At 37.3% G+C, this 22,254-nt stretch overlaps 1 protein-coding gene across 4 annotated transcripts in view; it reads left to right on the top strand.

Annotated features, from left to right (window-relative positions):
- Window positions 1-22,254, top strand: part of LOC120533985 (metabotropic glutamate receptor 8) — a 1,059,754-nt gene that overhangs the window by 715,830 nt on the left and 321,670 nt on the right. For all 4 annotated transcript variants that reach the window (XM_039761168.1, XM_039761170.1, XM_039761169.1 and 1 more), the window contains exon 7: window positions 1,877-2,077. In XM_039761168.1, the coding sequence (XP_039617102.1) occupies window positions 1,877-2,077 (201 nt within the window). The remainder of the gene's footprint in view (window positions 1-1,876; window positions 2,078-22,254) is intronic.

Genomic DNA, 22,254 nt, shown 5'->3' with positions numbered 1-22,254 from the left:
AGAGACGTTGACCAACAGGTGCAGGCACCAATTTCATCTGGCCTGTGTCCCCGCCGCTAATCTCACGGCAACCAGCGAGCCCGAACCGCTGTTAATCTTGGCTCTACCCGGCGCAGGCTCTCTGTACTCCCACTGCTGCCATCTCAATGGTTACTCCCGGCGAGAGTCCCTCCAGAGCTTAAAGGTCGTTCCTGTTCCCAAGACGTTCAACAGGAGTGACCCACAGCCCGGCACTACTCCCGTCCACCTGCTTTCATTCACTCACTACTGTGTTTTCTTTCTCTTTACTGCCTGCTTCTCCACTTCCTTTGTCACTTTCCTTTTCCTTTCTTGTGATCTTGCACTCCTCTTTTTATATGCTTGGAGCAGTTGCAGGTGCGATAACCTGATTGCTGCCCTGGGCTGATACTAAGACAGTCAGTCTGCCCACACATGCTGGAAAGGCAACACATGTCACCCGACCACCTCGCACTAAATCAGAGATGGGGCATCTTCACAGCAGATCATTCGCACCTGCTTCGCTCTCCAGCGCTAGTGCAACCAACTATTTATTAAAAATGGCCAGTTTTTTCTGAGCCACAGACCTGCTTTACCACAGTACCTAATGGATTCTTGTGACTGATACAACTTTTCAGTGCAGTTACCTGTCAAGTGCAGGTAATAGAATAATTAAAAAATATTTGCTGTCTCTTGTCCTACAACTACCATCTGCACCTTTCCTGTATATTCATGTGCGTCTGAACGTACACACAACATACTTGGATCAATTATTGGCATCTGGAAGCAAGCAAAACAATTTAAATTGAGATGTTACTTTAGTTTTAGAAACCTTTATTGTGTTCATTTATACTGGTAATCACACGAGTGGGTGTTATGCAGGGATCAATTTAAGATGCATGTATAGAGATTGTTACTGACACTTCTATTATAGGAACAGCGTATAGTCTTTTGAAAAAATCTTTTTTGTTTGTCAATGCATCCATGCTCTGACTGTACTGTACATATTCTGCTACAGGAGTCAGACATGTTCTGGTTACCTCCAGGTTTTAGGGCCTCTTGACTTATTAAAGACTTTTTCTGTACTGTTTTCACATTGTAATCTGGTACAAGGTGTGCCTACAATCAATGGCAATGTTCTTAAATACTGTATTGTGTATCTGTACCCTTTTACTCAAGTACAAATGAGTTTTCATTGTAATGAGATGTTTCAGATTTGGATGTTGACAATGTTGAATAATGGGTTCTTTTCTGTTTATAAAGCATGAAAAAAAAAGTTAAGATAATGCAGGTCTGAGAATATTACATTTAAAAGAAATGTTAGAATTCTGATCTTTATTAGCTAGAAAGTATACTGTACATACCCACTGCTGAGGCAGGCTATAACTCATACTGTAGAATTACAGAAATAAGTAAACACTCTGGTTAAATTGTTAGGGAACATTACTGTGAATATTAATAAAGCTGACTTCAGGTTATATTGGTATAAATACATAAAGGACAAATTAATCAATTTATAGGACCTAACTATCCAGTGCATTGTTATAGAGAGCTGGTTCAGGAATATTGTGCCAAGGGAAGGATGTAGGTGAATATTGTAAGACACACATGTGTACATACCAGTCCAGTTTAGAGTCACCAGTTAACCCAACATGCACATTTTAACTAAACGAGAAAAATCCAGGGAATCTGCAGAAGATCCCAGGCAGACATTTAACAACCATCTCCAGAAATTCTTTGTTAGAAACCATTGGAATTTATGTAAAAATAATTTTAATGAGCTATCATTTAAATGGGTGTGCTATATAGTATATAAACTATGTTGTGTGTTTAGAGTCAATATGGAAAATAATTAAACTGTTTTTTCTTTCTTTTCCAGGATTGGAAAAAATTGGCAGAGATTCCAGTTATGAACAAGAAGGGAAGGTACAGTTTGTTATAGATGCAGTATACTCCATGGCCCATGCATTACATAATATGCATAAGGAACACTGCCCAGGTTATGTTGGACTCTGTGCACGAATGAGTAACATCGATGGGAAAGAACTACTCCATAATATTCGATCTGTAAATTTCAATGGTAAGTAGAGGTGTTTACCTGTTTACAAATGTAAGAATGCAGCTTGAAATTATGCATTGTGCTCTGGTGCAATAATAACATTTTTTTCTGCTGAAGCCTTAATTTTCAATGCTCTTTGCAAAAGTTGTGTTGGTATTAATTTTTTAAATTGATATGTGACAAACCAGGTTATTTTATTTTTATCAAAGTGTTTCTCTAGAGAAAACAAATGACCTGAACATTTATTATACTGTATAGCAATGCTAAAAAAAATTAAAATGGAATAGAAATATAGTCAACACATTTTAGGAGCCCTAGTGTTTTAGCAGAACTTGCATAAGCAAATTTAAAGTTTACACCACCTCACTTAAATAATACCTGAAAGTTAAAGTGGGTAAGACTGCGGGACAATACAGTAAGTGATTTATAGTCTTTGCATTAATTGCCACTTTACTTAATATAAAACTTTATTTATTTGTTTGTTTATTTATTTATTTCAAGTAGTGTGATAATTATAAAGAAGAGTAAAGCAGGAAGTGTGACATTCATATCTCACATTGTCAAGTTCATCGACCCCTCATGGAAAGCAAATTAGACATTAGAGGAGGTGTGCGGTAGCCTGTTGTTTACATCACTACAAGAAAATGTCAGGCTTTGAATGAAGATATTTTTGTTTGAGCTTACTTGCTTCACAATGTATGTGGGTTTAAATTTCAGGTCATTTTTTTTGTTCATTATAAAAAAAGAAAGATAAAAGTGCTTTAGCTCCAATAGTACAATACATTTCTTTTTATTCTAAGTTTGGCATTTCTTGTAACAGAAATAAGATGATGCATGTGTATGTTAGCAATGCTGTACTGCAAATGGCAACTTTCTATTCTAATACTGCCTTGGTTTAAGGTTGCAGAATTAATATTCTTTGACTATTCTTCTTTCGGCTGCTCCCGTTAGGGATTGCCACAGCGGATCATCTTCTTCCATATAAACATTTATTAACCTACTGCACATAATTGTATTTTCTTTTTATTTTCAGCTCAACTAAGACTTGTATGCTTGTGGAATTTTTTGCATAGTAAAGGCGTTAATTGTTTAACCAGTGACACTGAAAAGGATCAAAGGTGATGAGTGCTAAACTAAAGCATTGTGATTTGACAGCTTGGATTTTAGTTTTTGAATGCTGGCCGGAACGATTTGTGTCTTTTTTCAGTTTTCACTAGGGTTTCACTGTCCTGTTTAAGTTTCCTTCCAATGTTGGGCTATTGGAACCACATTGCCTTATTCTGTGTGTGATGTTCGAATCTATCAGTCCAGGGAAAGATCCTTCTTTCATTGCAAAAATGACAAATATTAAATCAACTCCCCTAAGTATAAACAGTTAAACTTTTGATAGGTTTACTACTAAGTGGCTAGTGCTGCTGTCTCACAGTTCTAGAGTCATTGGCTCAAATTTAAGGACTCAGAGAACAATTTATGTTGAGTTTGCACATTCTTGCAGTGTCAGTGTGGAGTTTCCACTGGGTGGAATGGCTTTCTTTCTCGTACTAAAGAAGAGCTTGATTGATGCCTGAGGTTGGTCCATGCGAGCTGTTGGGCCCTGTAATGGAATGTCATACCATCTAGGGCTTCCTACCAATGTGGCAGAGTTCAGTTATTGAATTTAAAATGTAGATCTTGGCCGCTTCATACTCACTAATGGGATCACTTCAATCCATCCATCCATATACAAACCTGCTCAGTTTAATTCAAGATCCAAAAGATACTTTAACTTTGCAGTTAGACGCAGATAATAATCCTTACATTTATTCAGTCTAAATTTATATTGTATGAAAAGACATAATGCACCTTCTTAGAGTTTTTTTTAACTTAGTACATAGTACTTTAAAATTGTAAAAAATATCTGAATATTTGTTTCATCTCATTAACTGTAGAATTGTTGGTGTGTTGTCTGAGTTGCATGTATTTCATGAGTGCATTGCTGACATTGTCTTGTACAGTACCTCATTCACGCCACACTTCTGTAGTCCTTCTCTTTTTACAGTTTTAGACTCTAATTACAGCTAATCCCCGGCCAATATCTATTTACTCCTAATAGCATCCTCCAGCAAGTGATGTTGGCATGTGGCAGTATCCTTTCTATTCTCATAAATGTGTAATACGTTTTGTTAACATTTCATTTCAATTTGGCAACAGTACAAAACATCATAGGATGTTAGAAATACCACACTGTCAATCTTGTATGCAATGCATCCCAGGAAACTGAAAAAAAGTAGCTGAGCTGATCTTTATTTTCCTCTGGTAGCTCTCATTCTGCAGCCATACTATCAATTTTACATTTGATGCCCTGGGGCTAACATTTCAGCAGCAGAAGAGGGAAATAACCAACCTCTAATTAAAGCTGCCATTTTATAAAGAGTTACTTCTTCAGTTGAATAATATGCAACACTTATTACACTGTAACGAAGAAGCTTTAGAATTCACATGAATAATATTTTAAGTGTATAGCCTATAATAATCATTTTACCTGCTATCAAAGAAATTAGTGGGATTTTGCAGTTGAAATGATAATCAAATCTTCCATGTAAAGCTGCTCAAGGTAGGCATACATATTTGACAAAATGCGGAGTCTTGCCTAAATATGATCACACCTAGACTTACTGCCAGTTAACCCCTTTTTGATCTTCCTTTTTTCTGTTCACTGAACAGACTTCAAAATGACTGAATGAGTCTTTCTGTATTCTGCTGAGTGATTACTCCTTATGCTGAAGTAGGTTGGCATGAATATCTGTAGCCCTCAAGGGTGGCTTTTGTACCTACAAATTTAAAGTCAATATAGCAAACAGTGCCAGGTTACGACTAGATATCATCAATCAAACTTCAATCGGAACAGTCTGTGTTTTGTCTTGCATCCCTAGAAGCTGAATCTAAGCGTATTATATACTCTAGTGTAAGGAACCTGAATATTTGAAGTAGGTTTGTCCTCGGCTGCACTTTACTGTTGTATCCCAGAGTCTGTTCTGTTTATTAACCGGTTCAGGGTTTGAGGAGGCCAGAGGCTAACTTGGCACTGTTGGCTGTAAAATTGAAACCATGCCTGGGAAGGATGCCATTTAATCACACTTGTGGACACCCCCACATCTTCAAGGTATGATCCCCAATAAACCTAGCAATGCACATCTTCATGAGGGTGATATGTAAACTCCTTGGGAGACAGCAGCTGGCTAGTCAATTCAAACCTAGCCTGTAGCATTAATCACTGTGCAAACATGCACCATGGCATGGCCTTGGAATGGGATGTTATATTAGTCAAAGAGCATCCACAACTATTATTTTTTATGACATTCAAGTTAATTGTCCAAGGTTGCCTGTCACCCTGAGTTTCATATACAGCTAAAAAAAATATTTTTTGTATTCTAATTCACAACAGTGACATATACACTGGAATTTGTATTTTTTCTTATAATGATCTTTCTACAATATTGTTATGGAGAACCCAATTACAGACTCATCAGCCATTCATTTTGAGATAGAGTGTGTCTGGCTTGTGAAAAGTAATATTACTTTTCAAAATTAAGTATATTTCCCTTATTAACAGGCTTGATTTGAATTTTGATTGCAAGAAATAAGAATGTTAATTAAAAAAGCAGCAAGAAGGAGCCATCTGCAGAATGAAATACAGTAACAAGGGTATTGGCATGATGCATGGTGTGTTTTAAATGATAAATGACATTAAAACTGCCCTGAAATATTTATTGCTAAAGGGAAAGAAACACATCTGTAATAATATTTGCCACAATAGGGCTATTTAACAGAAGTAGGTGAAATAAATAATTTATCAAAATTTTACTACATTGTAGTGATGTTGTCATGTTATAATAGAAAATGCCACATTCTTTTTATACAAGCTTGGTAAAGCTGTTCACGAGTCTGGCATTAGCAGAGAGTGCCTATAATTACATCAAGTTCCTGTCTACTGTACTGAAGCTTTAGCATGTGAAAAAATTAGTTTTACAACCGTAGAGGCTTTCATCAGTCATGAGGTTTATTGATTATGTGTATATAGTATTAGAGGCACCACTGCCCGATGCACTCATTTTTTAATAGCTTTGCTAGTTTAATGTACCTAGACGGTGTGAGTCTGAATCACATTGGGAGAAAAAAGTATAAGGAGATCATGGTTCAGTGAACTGAGAGAAAGCAGCCGTGTCCTTGCCTATTGCTATTATTCATCCTTGATGTATACAAGGACATGATGAATATTAAATGGATGGGTTGAAATTTTGAGTATTTTTTAATTGTCTTCATTTGCTATTGAAATATAAGAATAATGTCTTCAAATGACAGGTAAAGATACAAACTATATACTTCCTCATAATATACACAAGTATTTTCCCTCTCATTCTATAAGATTTTGTCATTTTACTCTGGTAATAGACCTTTAAGCTCAAAAAGATACATATTTATAATATAAACATTTTATGTAACATAACATTGTCAAATCTTTCTAACACAATTGGAAGTCCAGAGCCAAAGAAGCTTTGGATACAAAACAGAACACTGTCATGGATGGGATTCTAGTCCATTGTAAGACTCACAAACGCATGCACATTCAGAGGGCCAGCTTAAATTTGCCAGTTATTTAAACTGCATCTTTGATGATATGGGAGGAAAACCTACTGCTGGTATACAGTATATTCACATATGATGATTAATATTTTTGAATAATAGCCTTTGTTCATTGTGCTAAAGACAGGGTTTAATGATCTGAGGTGATTGAGGTGCTTTTATTTCAAAAGAAATGCTGGTGAAGTAGATGTAACCATGTCAAGCAAGTGAAAAATTGCCCAGGAAAATAATGATGGAGGAGCCAGAGCTAATTATTTGCATTATTGGAATAATCCTGTGCTCCAATATCTAGTAAAATAAAACTTTATTTGTCTATCATGACTCTAGGGGGGGAGTGGCACAGTGGCGTAGTGGGTAGCACTGCTGCCTCACAGTAAGGAGACATGGGTTCGCTTCCCAGGTCCTCCCTGCATGGAGTATGCATGTTCTCCCCGTGTCTGCGTGGGTTTCCTCCGGGTACTCAGGTTTCCTCCCACAGTTCAAAAACATTCAGGTTGGGTGTATTGGCGATTCTAAATTGTCCTTGGTGTGTGTGTGTGCGTGCGTGCCCTGTGGTGGGCTGGCGCCCTGCCCGGGGTTTGATTCCTGCTTGTGCCCTGTGTTGGCTGAGATTGGCTCCAGCAGACCCCTGTGACCCTGTAGTTAGGATATAGCGGGTTGGATAATGGATGGATGGCCTCTAGGGGGTGGCAATGTTTTGCAAGTAAGAAATTTACTGTACGTTTTATGTGATAATACTACAAGTATACTACTACTACAGCTACTATTATAGGAAAGAAAGTAACCCAGAATAATCATAATTTAACATGTAGTGAAATATCTTTAAATGAAAGTTCAGTAGTTCACTAGTTCACTTTTTAAACTTAAATACGGCAGCGTCATCAAAATGCTTACAGCTTCACCAACGACTAGACACATATGGGAATGGAGCAATACAATAGCATTTGTAGCTTAGGCAGGTTAGTTCTGAAAGCTACACTGTAACTGTAAAATAAAAGGATCACACTTTGAACATTTTTATATCACATAAATATTTATCGGAAGAGTTGACACTAAACATCACTAAAATGTTTTCTGACATCCATTTGGGGTGAAACTTTTGTGAGATCTCTGTTCAGTCTTTTTCTTCATATAGAGTGTTGAGTGTTCATGTTACCTTTTATTACATTAGTTTTCCCTAGATCAAAGCTTTTGAAGTTCAAAAGTACAACTTAATGGAACACAGAAATTTTCATTACTAATTATTTTACAAACACTTGGCAAATGAGGTAGGAGTTACCCAAAGATAATAGCTATTCAAAGAAGATATAGTACAAGCAATTTAGGAAGACTTGTATTTGAAACATGCATCATTTGGTGATATCATTACAAACATCCATACATCCAACCATTTACCATTCTAACTTTACCCTGAGAAAGGTGGGGAAAGTGTAGCTTATTCCAACAAGCATAGGCTGCAAGGCAGGAACAGTCCATAGACAGAGCACAAGTCCAGCACTTACCATTGTTAACTTCCCCCAGACAAGTGATAATGGACTGCTCAAAAGAATTTGAAATATTTACATATGTAGTGTTTTGACAACTTTATGAAGTGGTTTGTACCCATTGGTTGTGTTTAGACTTTGCTGCCTTTACATTTGACATAAATAGAAATCTGTTGAGGATTCAGTACATCCAATGTGGGGAAATGCATTGTGCATCGGTTTTGACATATGAATCCTAGGGCTGTTCATTTTCATGTTGATTCACTAATTAATATAATGCAAATGATAACATCTTGTAAACATTTCCCTTTTTAAATCAAAGACAAGGTCAAAGTGATTAAAATATATTCTGTGATGTTGATTGAAAATATACTTTTATCATCTTCCTTCTATGCATAGTTCAAATGCTATTTTCGAAGCGCTGTACTATACCTTTTTTACCATAAATAAAAGGTAAATGAGGTTAGATCCTGTCCTAAGAGAGAAACAGTCCTTAGGTGACTTCAGACTGCTTGAGGGGGTGCTGAAGCCAGCTATAAAGCAACACCATGAGCAGCAAGTTGGGGGGATGCAGACACGGCACTTAGAAGGCTGGATGCATTGCTGCCAGTGAGCCTTGAATTAGTACCATGTGCTTGGGGTGACTCACAGAGAGCTGGGTTAATAGCATGGCATATGGGCTACCTCTGACCCCATTTGAGTGGTGTGAGGCAGAGTTAGGTAGCTTGTGTGAGCAGACAAAAAGACAAAGCTGCTCGGTGCTTATGTCAGTGCAAAAGACCTGAGTGGTGTGGCATAATTAGCACTGAAGAAGCCAAATGGTCCTTATTACAGCCACTCACCAGCAATCAAGACTAATTCCATTTCTCCATCTCCAGCACCCCCAATTTGTTACAATATATATATGAATGGAAGCATAGGTCTGTGATATGCTTTGCATATTTGTAGCTAGAGATCCACAAAAGGAGAAAGTGAGTCATGTATCTCAAAATACTTTTTTATTCTTAAGCTTTCGACTACCTACCGGGTATTATCATCAGAGGAAAATAGTTAGACATACAGGAATCAAAGGTAATATATAGCAAATCAGTGGGTGAGGGTGCAAAGCAAGGTGGATCAGTAATGTGGGGTTGAGAAGGTGTTTTGACAACCTACCAGATATCAAGATAACCAGCAAACACTTTACAGACTGTCCTTTTCAATGCCAAAAGCAAAAAAAACAACCACAAAGACAAGAAATGCAGTTTACAGCATTCCGTACAATGCATGCCCAGTGGTATACGTGGGACAAACACCTAAAACACACACAACATGTGTACAGGAACATCACAATGCCGTCAGAAGGGAGGACCCATGGTCTCATGTTTAACTGAGACACTGTGAAAGTAAAATTCAGGGCGAATATCAATAGTGCCAGAAAGCAGGCTGAATTGTGGCTCTCTAATGAAAACACCATTAACAGACACTTGGACTTGAACCCAGCATATGCAGGCTTTAAAAGAAAAACACCCAAATAATGAAAAGACTATGATCAACACCTTAATACACCTTTATAATCCCCCACACCCCTCACTTGCTATATATTGCCTTTGACTCTTCTATGTCAAAAATTTAGAAATAAAAAACTAAGATATGTGACTCCTTTTCTCCCTTTGTGGATCTCTAGCTACAAATATACTGTATAAGATAATCTCTTTAGGAGCTAATAAAAGGGTATTACTAGTTACTATTTGGCACACAATAAAGCAAAGTAATGTTGGGTATTGAGTAGTACCAGAGAGTCCCACTGGTGGAATGCCCATGGGACCTGACACTTTCAATAAATGCTACAGTTCAGGGTTACAGTGGAATCGAGGGCTGCCAGAGGGTATTTTGCTGAAATAAATTCAAGACTGTAGGTCTGCTGAGTCCAAAAGTGATTCTTGAGATGCACAAAAAGTTCAAAGCCTAGTATGTAAATGTCAAAGGGTGGCCTCGCTAATAGTGCAGTAGTATAGCCAGAGATAAAAATGAACAAAAGAATAGTTTACGTAATGGCATGACATTATATCCAGATATTCTATCCAAATGTTAGTCTGGGTCTAAAACTGTGTGCAAGTAGGATACATACATTTATTATGTACTCCCTGTTGTTTTTCTTAATTATCTATATATTTTTATTATATATATATAGTATTCTGTCAGCAACTTTAATAATGTAACATTTTCTTATTATGTACATAATAAATAGTGATATTAATGACATCAACCTACTTCTCACCAACTCAACAGATATTAAGAAACCTATCCTGAGCAGAGAACATTAAGAAGCAACTAATAAGTATTTTAAAGACTTTTGACTAATTGTATTGTGGAAAAGGCTCATCAGATACTTCAGCTAAAGTAAGTCAAAGTAAGGTGTGAAGATTTTAATCTAGCGGTTATCAGAAAAAAATCATATAATATCCCAATCAAACATATTCTAATCATATTAATATAGCAAAAGCATGAAAAAGCAATGCTGCATGTAGAATGCCAAAGGCAGTTAGCAAAATGCAGAAAACAAGGATATTTCCAACACATTTTCTCTGAAGGGGCCCGAGTTGCCCCGAAAGCTTGCATATTGTAATCTTTTTCAGTTAGCCAATAAAAGGTGTCATTTTGTTTGACTTCTCACTACATTCATAATGGCTAACACGGTACAACACCCTAGTACTAAAAACATTTTCTGAAAGAACTAAAAAAGCCCTACAAAGAAAATAAACAGGTCAAGTTTGAGCCAGAGAGCAGTTAGTGATTGGTACTTTATTGGATATTAGATTTCTTTTTATAGAGCTTAACTATACATCCAGTATTTAGCCTTGAATCCATTTTGAGCTCATCAGTATTTCTCTTAAATCTACAGTACTTAGATGAGGCAGCGAAGTATCCACACCATCAATCCAAGCACTTTCATTCTAAACAACAGTTTTGATTTTACAATTACAACCTGTGGCCTAGCAAGAATTTAATACATTCTGCTGTTTTGATCACATAAAAGGTAAGGTTGTCTGGCAGTCTGCTTATCATTTCTTACCTCTGCGTGCAGAGAATTCCACTGAGATAAGAAAAGGTGCACATACAGTACATTACAGATTAGATTGGAGGGAATCTTTATTTAGTTATTTATCAAATCATATAGATAGATAGATAGATAGATAGATAGATAGATAGATAGATAGATAGATAGATAGATAGATAGATAGATAGATAGATAGATAGATAGATAGATAGATAGATAGATAGATAGATACTTTATTAATCCCAAGGGGAAATTCACATACTCCAGCAGCATCATACTGATAAAAAACAATATTAAATTAAAGAGTGATAAACATGTAGGTAAACAAACAATAACTTTGTATAATGGTAACGTTAACGTTTACAAAGTGGAGGAATTGAAGAGTCACATAGTATGGGGGAAGAACGATCTCCTCAGTCTGACAGTGGAGCAGGACAGTGACAGCAATCTGTCACTGAAGCTGCTCTTCTGTCTGGAGATGATACTGTTCAGTGGATGCAGTGGATTCTCCATGATTGACAGGAGCCTGCTCAGCGCCCGTCGCTCTGCCACAGATGTCAAACTGTCCAGCTCCATGCCTACCATAAAGCCTGCCTTACTCACCAGTTTGTCAAGGCGTGAGGCGTCCTTCTTCTTTATGCTGCCTCCCCAGCACACCACCGTATAGAAGAGGGTGCTCGCCACAACCGTCTGATAGAATATCTGCAGCATCTTATTGCAGATGTTGAAGGACGCCAGTCTTCTAAGGAAGTATAGTCGGCTCTGTCCTTTCTTACACAGAGCATCAGTATTGGCAGTCCAGTCCAATTTATCATCCAGCTGCACTCCCAGGTATTTATAGGTCTTCACCCTCTGCGCACAGTCACCTCTGATGATCACGGGGTCCAGGAAGGGCCTGAGTCTCCTAAAATCCACCACCAGCTCCTTGGTTTTGCTGGTGTTCAGGTGTAAAGGGTTTGAGTCGCACCATTTAACAAAGTCCTTGATTAGTTTCCTATACTCCTCCTCCTGCCCACTCCTGATGCAGCCCACGATAACAGTGTCATCAGCGAACTTTTGCACGTGGCAGGACTCCGAGTTGTATTGGAAGTCCGATGTATATAGGCTGAACAGAACATGCCCATTCTTGAATATGAAATAGAATATACAGTGGGAACATGAAAAAATATTATTTGAAATAGTGTATACTACAGTCTGCAATTGCTACTTGTCCTCCACATAGAGATTACCATACTGAACTTGTCATGACTGGGTTTCATGTTTAGTTTTTTTCTGTTGTTATTTTTACTCTTTACTCTCAAATGTTCTTTTTCCTATTAGAGGTTTGAACAAGGCAGAATACATTTTTGTTCTTGTATTTCATATTTGGAGATGTTTAATTTTGACGTCTATTTCTGACACCATTTTGCTTTTCAACGAAACGGACATTTTCTAAGTTCTTGGTATAATGTTAGTAACATGGTTGCCACAAAGCGATGCACAAAGGTTACAATCTGTGATGTCATCTGGTCAACAGTATAAAGTTCTGTGTCTGTGACTTTCTGGTATCCAAGTTTGGATTAAAAAAAGACTTTCCATTGGTGTCTGATTGATTTTCTGGGGCAAAGAATTTTTCCTTTTTTTAATTTGGTATTCGATTAGGATTCTTGGCTTTGTTGAATGATAGGATGGACTTTGGGCTATCAAAATTAGGCTTGAATTCCATTTACTGTTTTCATCTACTGGTTGGTATTTTCCTCTCAGTCTGTTTCACTACTGACATAACAAAACCTTGACAAACAAGGTAATAACTAACCTCTATGACTAAATGAGTTTACTGTATATCAAAGAGTGGCAGAGGTCAGTTAAGGTCCTTTTTTTAGGACCAAACAGTAGAGTAGTTGATGTCAATAGAAAAGGTGGGTATGCGAACCTTCACATCTTTCAGATAAGTTCAAGAGGCTACCTTAAACTGAAAACCAAGAAGAAGACTGAAGCGAAACCAAAACCAACATTCACCTGAACACAAGTCTGTTGATGCTGTACTTTTAATTTCTTAAATTGAAGACACTGTTAAACCATTTTTTATAAAGTGACCATTGTGACTGTGCACATAAGGCGGTGTTTCTCAACTACTCAGTCAGGCCATTCTTATTCTGTATAATTGTAGTGGGTCACAATGTGTCGCAAAGTGGGTCATGCAGTAGGTCACACAGGGTTTCCAAAGCAATCGGCATTGCCACACAGTATATTTTCACTCCCATCTGTAACGTGCAAGATTCACCAGAAAGGAACCCCACCTCCTCCACCCGGGTGACAAAGAAACTTATGTGAAAAAGTGGGTCACAAAACCTAAAGGGTTCAGAAACATTGACATGTGGTGTCTGAAACTAAACTAAATAAATAAAGTATATCTTACACAAACTTAAAAAAAATAGTCATTCCTTCTTTTGACACTGTAACTTCTTTCACTGTTTCAGAAAGAAAACCTACTAAGGTTTTTGTTTTTAGTATAACCAGTGTTTGAAATGGGCTGGTACTCTCCAGTATGCAGTACTGACACCTCTTCCACTTTTAACAGAATATCTGCATCAACTGGTACACCTAGTGGCATTCAAAGTTTCGCAGGATTCACACTACCCTTCTCTTCGATTGAGTGTTAGTGTATCACCATAAACAGAGTACCACCAGTAAATTCATTCCACTTCAAGCACTGGGTGTAACTAATGTGTTGGTTTTCAAATAGGACTTCTGGACATTGTAGTGCCCTGGAAATTGAAATTATCTCCAGTCCCTATAACTAACCCATTGATGTTTAAAGGAGAGAGTGATCATTTGCATCACATAAAGCAAACCTCAAATTATTTTGTTCACTTGATATTTAACTCACTATTGTTTAGGCTACATCATTTGATTAGTTAAGCTATGCCTGCTGAAATCGGGATGAGTGCTGTTATTGATAAACTTAACCATTCTTATGAAATCTCAGTAGCATTCAGTTTGGCACCTAATAAGAAGTATTATTTGATTTTAAACCAAAAACCTACTTTGAGGTCACCTCTCACTCAGCCTTCATGTGTTGCAACTGTATAACTGTACTGTAGTTCTGCCTTGGAAAGGTATAACTAATAAAATAACTTTTGTAAATTATGTTTTGTTTTTTTTTTTATTAAATTATTTATGTAAAGTATGCACATGTATTGTCCACGTGCCCAAATTACCAGTTACAATGCTGTTTTTAGCATTTCTCTTCACTGTTTTTGTGATAGATGATTCTTGCATCCTCTTCAGGAGGTTCTATATTCTTAGCACTGTAAAAGAATTCACTTGACACACTTAAAAAGTTTTGGGGCAGCCATCCGTATATTATTCCTGGCTGCAAAAGAGACTTTGTAAAATACAGAGATGTTCTTTATATTGAGTCCAAAACAGAACTGAAGAAGGGTTGACAAGATGGTGGCTTTAAGGGATAGGACAGGAAGTGATGTAAGAGGACCGAACGTGATGTTTCTTCATTAGTCAGCCGTAACTGGAAGTGATATACTTCTAGGCGCCGGAACCGGAAGTGACGTCATCTGTTTTACATCAGACAGGTTTTCCCGCGGCTGGTCTGTAGAGATAACAAGAGGAGCTTTAGTGCACCCCGCCACCCCCTGGCCTGGCGTGGAATTACCTTTGCTTGGTCCATATAACATCTTCCTAGTCGCATGTGTGTGACAGCACACATGCTGTACTGCTTTTGAGATTCAAAGAAATTGCTTTAGTTCATAATATCCATCCAGGAAGTTCTTGGCTGCATTCATTGTAAAATCCAGCATGGTCTTTCCTTCCCACACCCAAATCATATGTATCCTCGTCGCTGTCTGTCTGTAACCTCTTATTTTTATTATTTAACAGTGCTCTGCCTTTTCAAACCTCTTCAGGCGTGCACAGTCAGATAATTTGCCACCAAATGCAACCAAATTACAAACTAAGTACTTCATTCTCAGCCCAATTAATGTTAATTAGCAAAAGTGGATGAGTAGGGAAATAAGGCTGTAAGAATTTAAACTGTAAACAAAAAATTTAGAGAAATGCAGTTTTTATACACCTTCCAGTGCAGCACATGCTTTAATGAATCCCCATTGCCAGACATATGCCTTTTTTTACTTATGGGAAGATTTACACATAAATTGCATGGTTACAAACATGTTTGATCTTTTAACTGTTAACTTCAGCTTTCATGGTTTGCATCTTTCCCAAGCACTCTATATTAACAGAACTAGAAGCATTCCAGGGGTATTTGCTGTATTCCTATGCCCAGGTTAAATGGCTTGTCAGGGGTCACACTCTGAATCGGACGTTAGATTTAAACCTGTAGCCTGGGGATTTCAAGTCCAAACCTGCAGGCAATAGATCATACCACTAACAAACAGAGCTACATGCTGAGAGTCTCAGTGTTTGCAAGAGTTCCAGAGGCATTAATGTCATTTGGAATATTTAAAGCTTAACAATGGAAACATTTCTTCATTTGTTTTAGCCATGTCATGTTAACAAAACCATATTATTAGTCACAGTTTTATTCTCGACAACTCAGGCATGGCATATAAATCACTATCATAGGTACATGAATTGATTCAAATAAATACCACTGTATTCCTTAATAGCTAAGTATCTTTGGACTCAAGCCAATCATTTCTTTTGTAATGTGTACAGCATTAGAGAACATTTCTATCATTCAGAAATGCAGAATTATTTTAATTACCAATCAGTCTTAAAAGACTAGTGGCATACAAAAAGGAATTCTTCCTATCATTTTTGCACTGAAGGGAAGAGATCAGGTGCCTAATAAAGTGACGATGATAATTGCAACCAAAACAGAGTAGCTTTGTGGGAATAATTCTACTACTATTAGAATACATAAAATATAAGACAAGCCAAGAATTGTGTAAGCCTTTTAAGCACTGCTATAATGTATAGTGTTCATTTTTCAGGACTTGACCATAGCTGGAAAAAAAACCTGATTATTATTGCTGTGTAAATTAATAACAAGAGACAAGGTATTTTCAGCAACAAGACCTCTCGCTTGTTTTTGTCCTGAGCTTTGGCAGAAGCAACCAATTATATATTTTCCCTCTGCCTTTCAAAATTATTTTACCAGATTATAATTAATGAAAGCATATGGAAGTCATACACATATTAATGCAGACTGAACAAACTTGAGGATGGTGGTAAAATGTCTGACAAGACTGACCTCCACACCTTCTTTATTAAAAAAACTATGTGAAAGTCCCTAACAGAGCCTACATGCACTGCACAAAAATAAAGAAAGAAATAATTTCATGCGTAAATATATAAATCAACTTTTTCAAGATCGTTTCCTCTCTCTTAATATGCCTTTGTCCCTTTGTGCAATTCCTTTTGTACCCATTTCCCTGTGTTGCTTCTCCTATTATAACTTTCAGCGCTATTTTTCTGTTTCATGTAGGGAGTGCGGTGAGGCTTTTAAACCCTAAGACTTCTGGATCAATTTCTACCTGCAACATATTGTGGTCCAGCTGTAAAAATTATGTGATCATATAACACTGGACAACTTTTTTTTAAATGTTACTGCTTAAAAGCTTTTGGTGATTATGATTGACAGTTTCAGGCTAAACAGTAATATTTCAGATTGACTGTATCATATAGCAATTTGCAGAAACATAAAATTAAATTTTATTTGAATTTGGTCAGTAAATGTTTGTGACACATTCCATTCGTTTAAATGAGCTAAAAATGTATTGCTGCTCATTTTTGTTTGTAAGCAGCATCCAATACTTGATGTTACTTGTTGTTTCAGTGTCCAGCATTGTTGGATTCCATTTGCCCTAATATCTCTTTTCCATCATTGCAATGTTGTCTTAGTGAAACTGAACTCCATGTTCATCACTGCCTGCACCAAGATTAGCAAGGAAGTAGTCCAAGTGTGAATGTAAAAAATGAATCTTTAGTGACATGTTGCAGTTCATTTTGTATGCTTGATGCATGTTGTCAACCAGCTGGACAAATTCTGGTGCTCTATAGTTGCCAAGAAAATTCTCACCAAGATCCTTGAATGTCTTCCCTATGATTTCCTTTGGCCCCACTAACAGTTCTGCAAACTGCTTGTCATTGATGAAGTGTCTGATATGTGGACCAACAATAATGCCTTCCTTAATCATGCCTGTTATTTGTGGGAACATCTGTCTCATATATTAAAGACCTTCACCATCCTTGTTCATTGCTTTCACAACAGGTTTTATATGAAGAGGAGGCAAAAATTTCTTTGCTGGGTTGATAAATGATTTACAGTATTTGCCACACTTTTCTGCCCTGGAACCAAATGCTTATAGAGGAGCCAGTTCTTTTTAATTTAATGAGACTTTTTAGCATGGCTGACTCTTCCTCAAATTAAACAACAGTACTTGGTATATCCAAGCTGCATTCCTATTAGCAGAACCTTTACTTTTAGATCGTCACAGATGTTTCAGTTGTAGATGTTGTACTGCACGTGTACAACATACTAATAATATGAGAAGAAATTGCAAACATAGGTGATTGCAATAAAATGGTACATGATAGGGAAATTTGAAGGTGTTTTTTTTTGATCAACATGTCAAAGCAGATACGATACGCAGGATACACAGAAAGTATTTAAGAAGCAAAATCTTTTTTGTCCAGTTTAAGTTGCTTTGTATAAAACTGTCAGCAAAATATCAAAACAATATAGTTGTTTTTCTCCATCTGTCTTGGAACAGCATATTTAGTAATGAGACTACAGATGTTACAATTGATAACAAAAGGCCTTTTTTGTGGCATCTGACAATGAATCCAGCACACAGGCACCCTCGAGATTGTAACATCTAGATCGAGTGTATTTGGAAGATGGATGGATGGATGGACCTAATTTTGTAGAAGAGAATATTTGCAGATCCAGGGTGATCAGCCATTGTGCTATAATTAGTAATTTCTTTTGACTAATTTATCTGTTTGTAGTATTTTATTCTACACACTCTTGATACAAAAAAACTATAATTTAGCTACAGGAAGCAATAATATTTGGAGCTATAAATATAATGTTATATTAAAACCACCAGGCATGTTTAAAGTATATCTTCCTAACCAACTGCAGAAATTAGATGCAAGGCAACTCTCTAGTGTGCAACCCTCAGTTTAACTTTGGCCTCTGCAGGTTTTTCTGCCGTAAGCTCTTTTGTATTGTTGGCAGCTCCCGCTTGCTCCTCACATTTGCCAGTGCTAAACTGTCACTTTAACTCTGGCTCACTGCTACAAATTTTGACACTTCTTTTTATGCATAGCATTTCAATTCTAGAGACTTCCGCCACTGACAACTGTATCACTTAATAGGAGCTAAACAGGTACTGGAAAAGCAACTTTACTGATATCTCATTTTGGTAAGTTACATCAAGCATGAGGATTCCCAGCTCTCTGATTATAGATTTATTATCTTCCTTCCAAAAACGATTGTCTTTATCTTCCTATAGGCAGCAGCATTATAGGCTTCATCTGTGTTCTCCAGTTTTGTCAGATCACTGAAGCTGACTGGACATAACTTGTGATTTATGTTGCATAATGATGCATATCCTTGTAAACACACCACGTGTGAAGGGACTGAGTTAAAGTGGCTCAGCCCCACTGCCCTCAATGAGACTGATAGATTCTAAGACTGTAGTGATATAAATATCAATTAACTAAAGCATTACCCTACAACGCTACACATACATTTTTATAGGGTAATGCAATTTTGAATTATTTTGCTCTTTTTTTAAAATCAGAATTTAAAAATATACATATTGAACAGAATTTTGCAAATCTAAACAGAAGACATCCTGGAATCACATCCATTTTCAGGAGTTGTTTTATAAAGTCTCAGGGCGACCCAGCCACAGTGCCCACTGGAACACTTGGTATCATTACATTCTTGACTTTGCTCAGCCTTAAAAGGGCCAGGACTATTCAGGAACAGTGATGTCCCTACTAGCGTAATGGGGAAATTGCTTTGACCACACACCAACTCCGCAGTAGCCCTTTTCCTCAGACGTACCTGTAAAATTTACATCCAGAGCGCCAAATATATATCAGTCATTTTTACCACTGCATGCTGTTCAATTGAATCCATGGAAATTTTAATGCTTCTAGGTCCAATGATAGATAGATAGATAGATAGATAGATAGATAGATAGATAGATAGATAGATAGATAGATAGATAGATAGATAGATAGTGTGGCAGGTGGCTGGGTGTGGTCACCAATCAGCCACCTACTTAAGGAGCCGCCGCCCTGCAATCAAGGCTAAGGTCGGGTGAGGAGGAGGAGGACACGGTCGAGGCAGAGGAGGCGAAGAGAGTCCTGAGTATTTGTGTGAAGAGGACTGTGTTTGTGGACTTTGGGGAGCTGGGGGTTTGGTGGCGGTGCACTTGACTTTTGTATAGCATTGTGTAAATAAACGTGGGTGATGATTAAAACGGTGTCCGTCTGTGTGTGTCCGGGCCGCTATACTTCACAATAGATAGTGATAGGTTTATTCCAGTGATAAATATACACACATATGATAAATGAGGATCTGCATTCAGATAGTACCTTATCACAGTTTCCCTACTGTACCATGCAGCTTGGTTTACAACCTTTAACTCAATGAATACTACAGCTGCCTGGCAATGGTCAGTACAAATCTGTTACATTATACATTTTATATATGATTATAAGTATATCTTAGAAGTTGCACAATGCTTAGCACAGCTGCCCCACAGGACCAGAATCCTGGGCTTGAATCCTGGCCAGGACTATCAGTGTGGAGTTTGCACATTCAGCCACACAGCCCTCAACTGCATTATATAAGTTTTATAAATGATGGATGTTTTTCTTTTTCTTGCTTTCAGATAGGAAGATGGTAGCTACATCTTTTAACTATATTCCATGAAATAAAATTAGTTTTCTCTCGAAATTCTCACATGGCATTACTACACAAAATGGCAATACAGACATAGAGAGGCAGTAGGGATATCATTTTCTGTTTTCATAAGTTGCTCCCAATTTTCTTTTATTTTGATAAGGTTTACTTAATGAATGCTTTGTAATCACTTTTTTTGTCTCATGCCTCTTCACTCACCAGCACAAGAAAAACCCCTGTAGAAGGAAACAAAAATACCAAGATGAAGGTTTGGAGTATCTACCCTAAATACTTGGAAAAATGGCAAAAATAGAGAAACAAGTAGTATTAACATACTAAGCCTACAACTGACCTGAAATACATGAAACAATATTGGGGTTTTACAGTGGTTTAATAGGAAGGGGTGTGTTTTGATGGCTAGGACCAGAAGTGAGGTCAGCCTGGATTTCCTTTTGAGGGTCTGCAGAGGAGGAACGCTTTAAGGCATTAGTGTGCATCCTATGGTCTGGCATGCATTTATTTTCTTTAAGCCCATCGACTCCTTCTCATGCACACATGTGTGACACCCCACATGTGATATACTGTTTGACTCGTCCTGATGTCTAGTTATGCAAGAAGTCAATCTTTTTGGAGTTCCTCCCCTCTATACCCGAATACCCTAATTTTTCAAACATTTTTTAAACCATGTTTTGTAGAGGTAATTAAACCCTTATAATAAAGAGTAAACCAACATGTGTCTTAATGCAAAAATAATCAGAAGGACTTAAAGTTGTGTATTCCACATAAACTGACCCCCTAACCCCCTAATGGGATACGAGTGCTCAAAGTTTCCCTTTTCCACAAAACTTCAAAAAATATATATTTTTGATATTTGATTTTTTACTAGTGTTCCCAGTACTATAGGAGAGATCCCCATGGGGTTAAAAATGACAAATTTGAAGCATACACATCTGGAGTATCATTTTAGACTATTCTCCATAAATCTAAACATCATGATTATCAATATGATGTTATTTTATGTACTTCTACTTCATGAACTAAATCATTAAATTTGTTATGAATACCCCAAATTAGGGTGACTTACAATAATTCAGACTTTTTCAATTTTGTAAATGCTCTTTCTGTATTTTTGCCTATTTGGGCAATATTTCTATCTATCTATCTATCTATCTATCTATCTATCTATCTATCTATCTATCTATCTATCTATCTATCTATCTATCTGTCTATCGTGCCGTCCATAATGTTTGGGACAAAGACACAGTTTTCCGTGATATTCCTCTGCTCCACAGTTTAAACTTACAAATCAAACAATTTAAACATGATTAAAGTACACATTATGGATTTTCATCTAAGGGTATTTGCTTTTGTTTTGTAGAAATGACAACACTTTTATACATGGCCCTCCCATTTCAGGGCACCATAATGTTTGGGACAATTGGCAACACAAGTGTGAAAGCCCAGGTTTGTTTCTGTGCTTCATTAGTGTAGGCCTACGATACCTAGGCTTGCTTCTACCCTTTATAGTCTGCAGTTGCCATTGTTCAACATGAGGAGAAGAGCTGTGCCAATGAAAGTGAAAGAAGCAAGTATGCGGCTGAAAAACAAAAGTAAAACCATTACAGACTTTGCCAATACCTAAGTCAGCTGTCTGGAATATCCTTAAGAAGAAAGATTGCACTGGTGAGCTCAGCAATCGTAAAGGGACTTTTATGCCAAGGAAGACCTTCTATGCTGATGACAAAAGAATCCTTAGCATGGTAAAGAAAAATCCCTGAACACCTGTCTGACAGTCTAAAAACAGTCTTCAAGAGGTAGACATGAATGTGTTAGAGATTGCTGTGTATAAGACTTCATGAACAGAAATACAGAGGCCACACTACAAGATGCAAACCACTAGTTAGTCACAAAAACAGAATGGCCAGATTACAATGTGTGAAAGAGTACGTTAAATAACCTGCAGAATTCTGGAAAAAGGTCTTGTGGACAGACAAGACACAGATGAACCTGCATCAGAGTGATGGCAGGAGCGAAGTGTGGAAATGGAAAGAGACTGCTCAAGATCCAAAGCGTATCACCTCATCTGTTAAACAAGGTGATGGGGGTGTTATGGTTTGAGCATGCGCAGGTACCGGCACACTTACAGTATCTTCATTGATGATGC

Source organism: Polypterus senegalus, chromosome 8 (assembly GCF_016835505.1).
Source record: "Polypterus senegalus isolate Bchr_013 chromosome 8, ASM1683550v1, whole genome shotgun sequence".
In the NCBI taxonomy this organism is placed as follows: domain Eukaryota; kingdom Metazoa; phylum Chordata; class Cladistia; order Polypteriformes; family Polypteridae; genus Polypterus; species Polypterus senegalus.
Note: the sequence above shows the minus strand (reverse complement) of the source record. Positions and strands in the feature narration are given on the sequence as shown.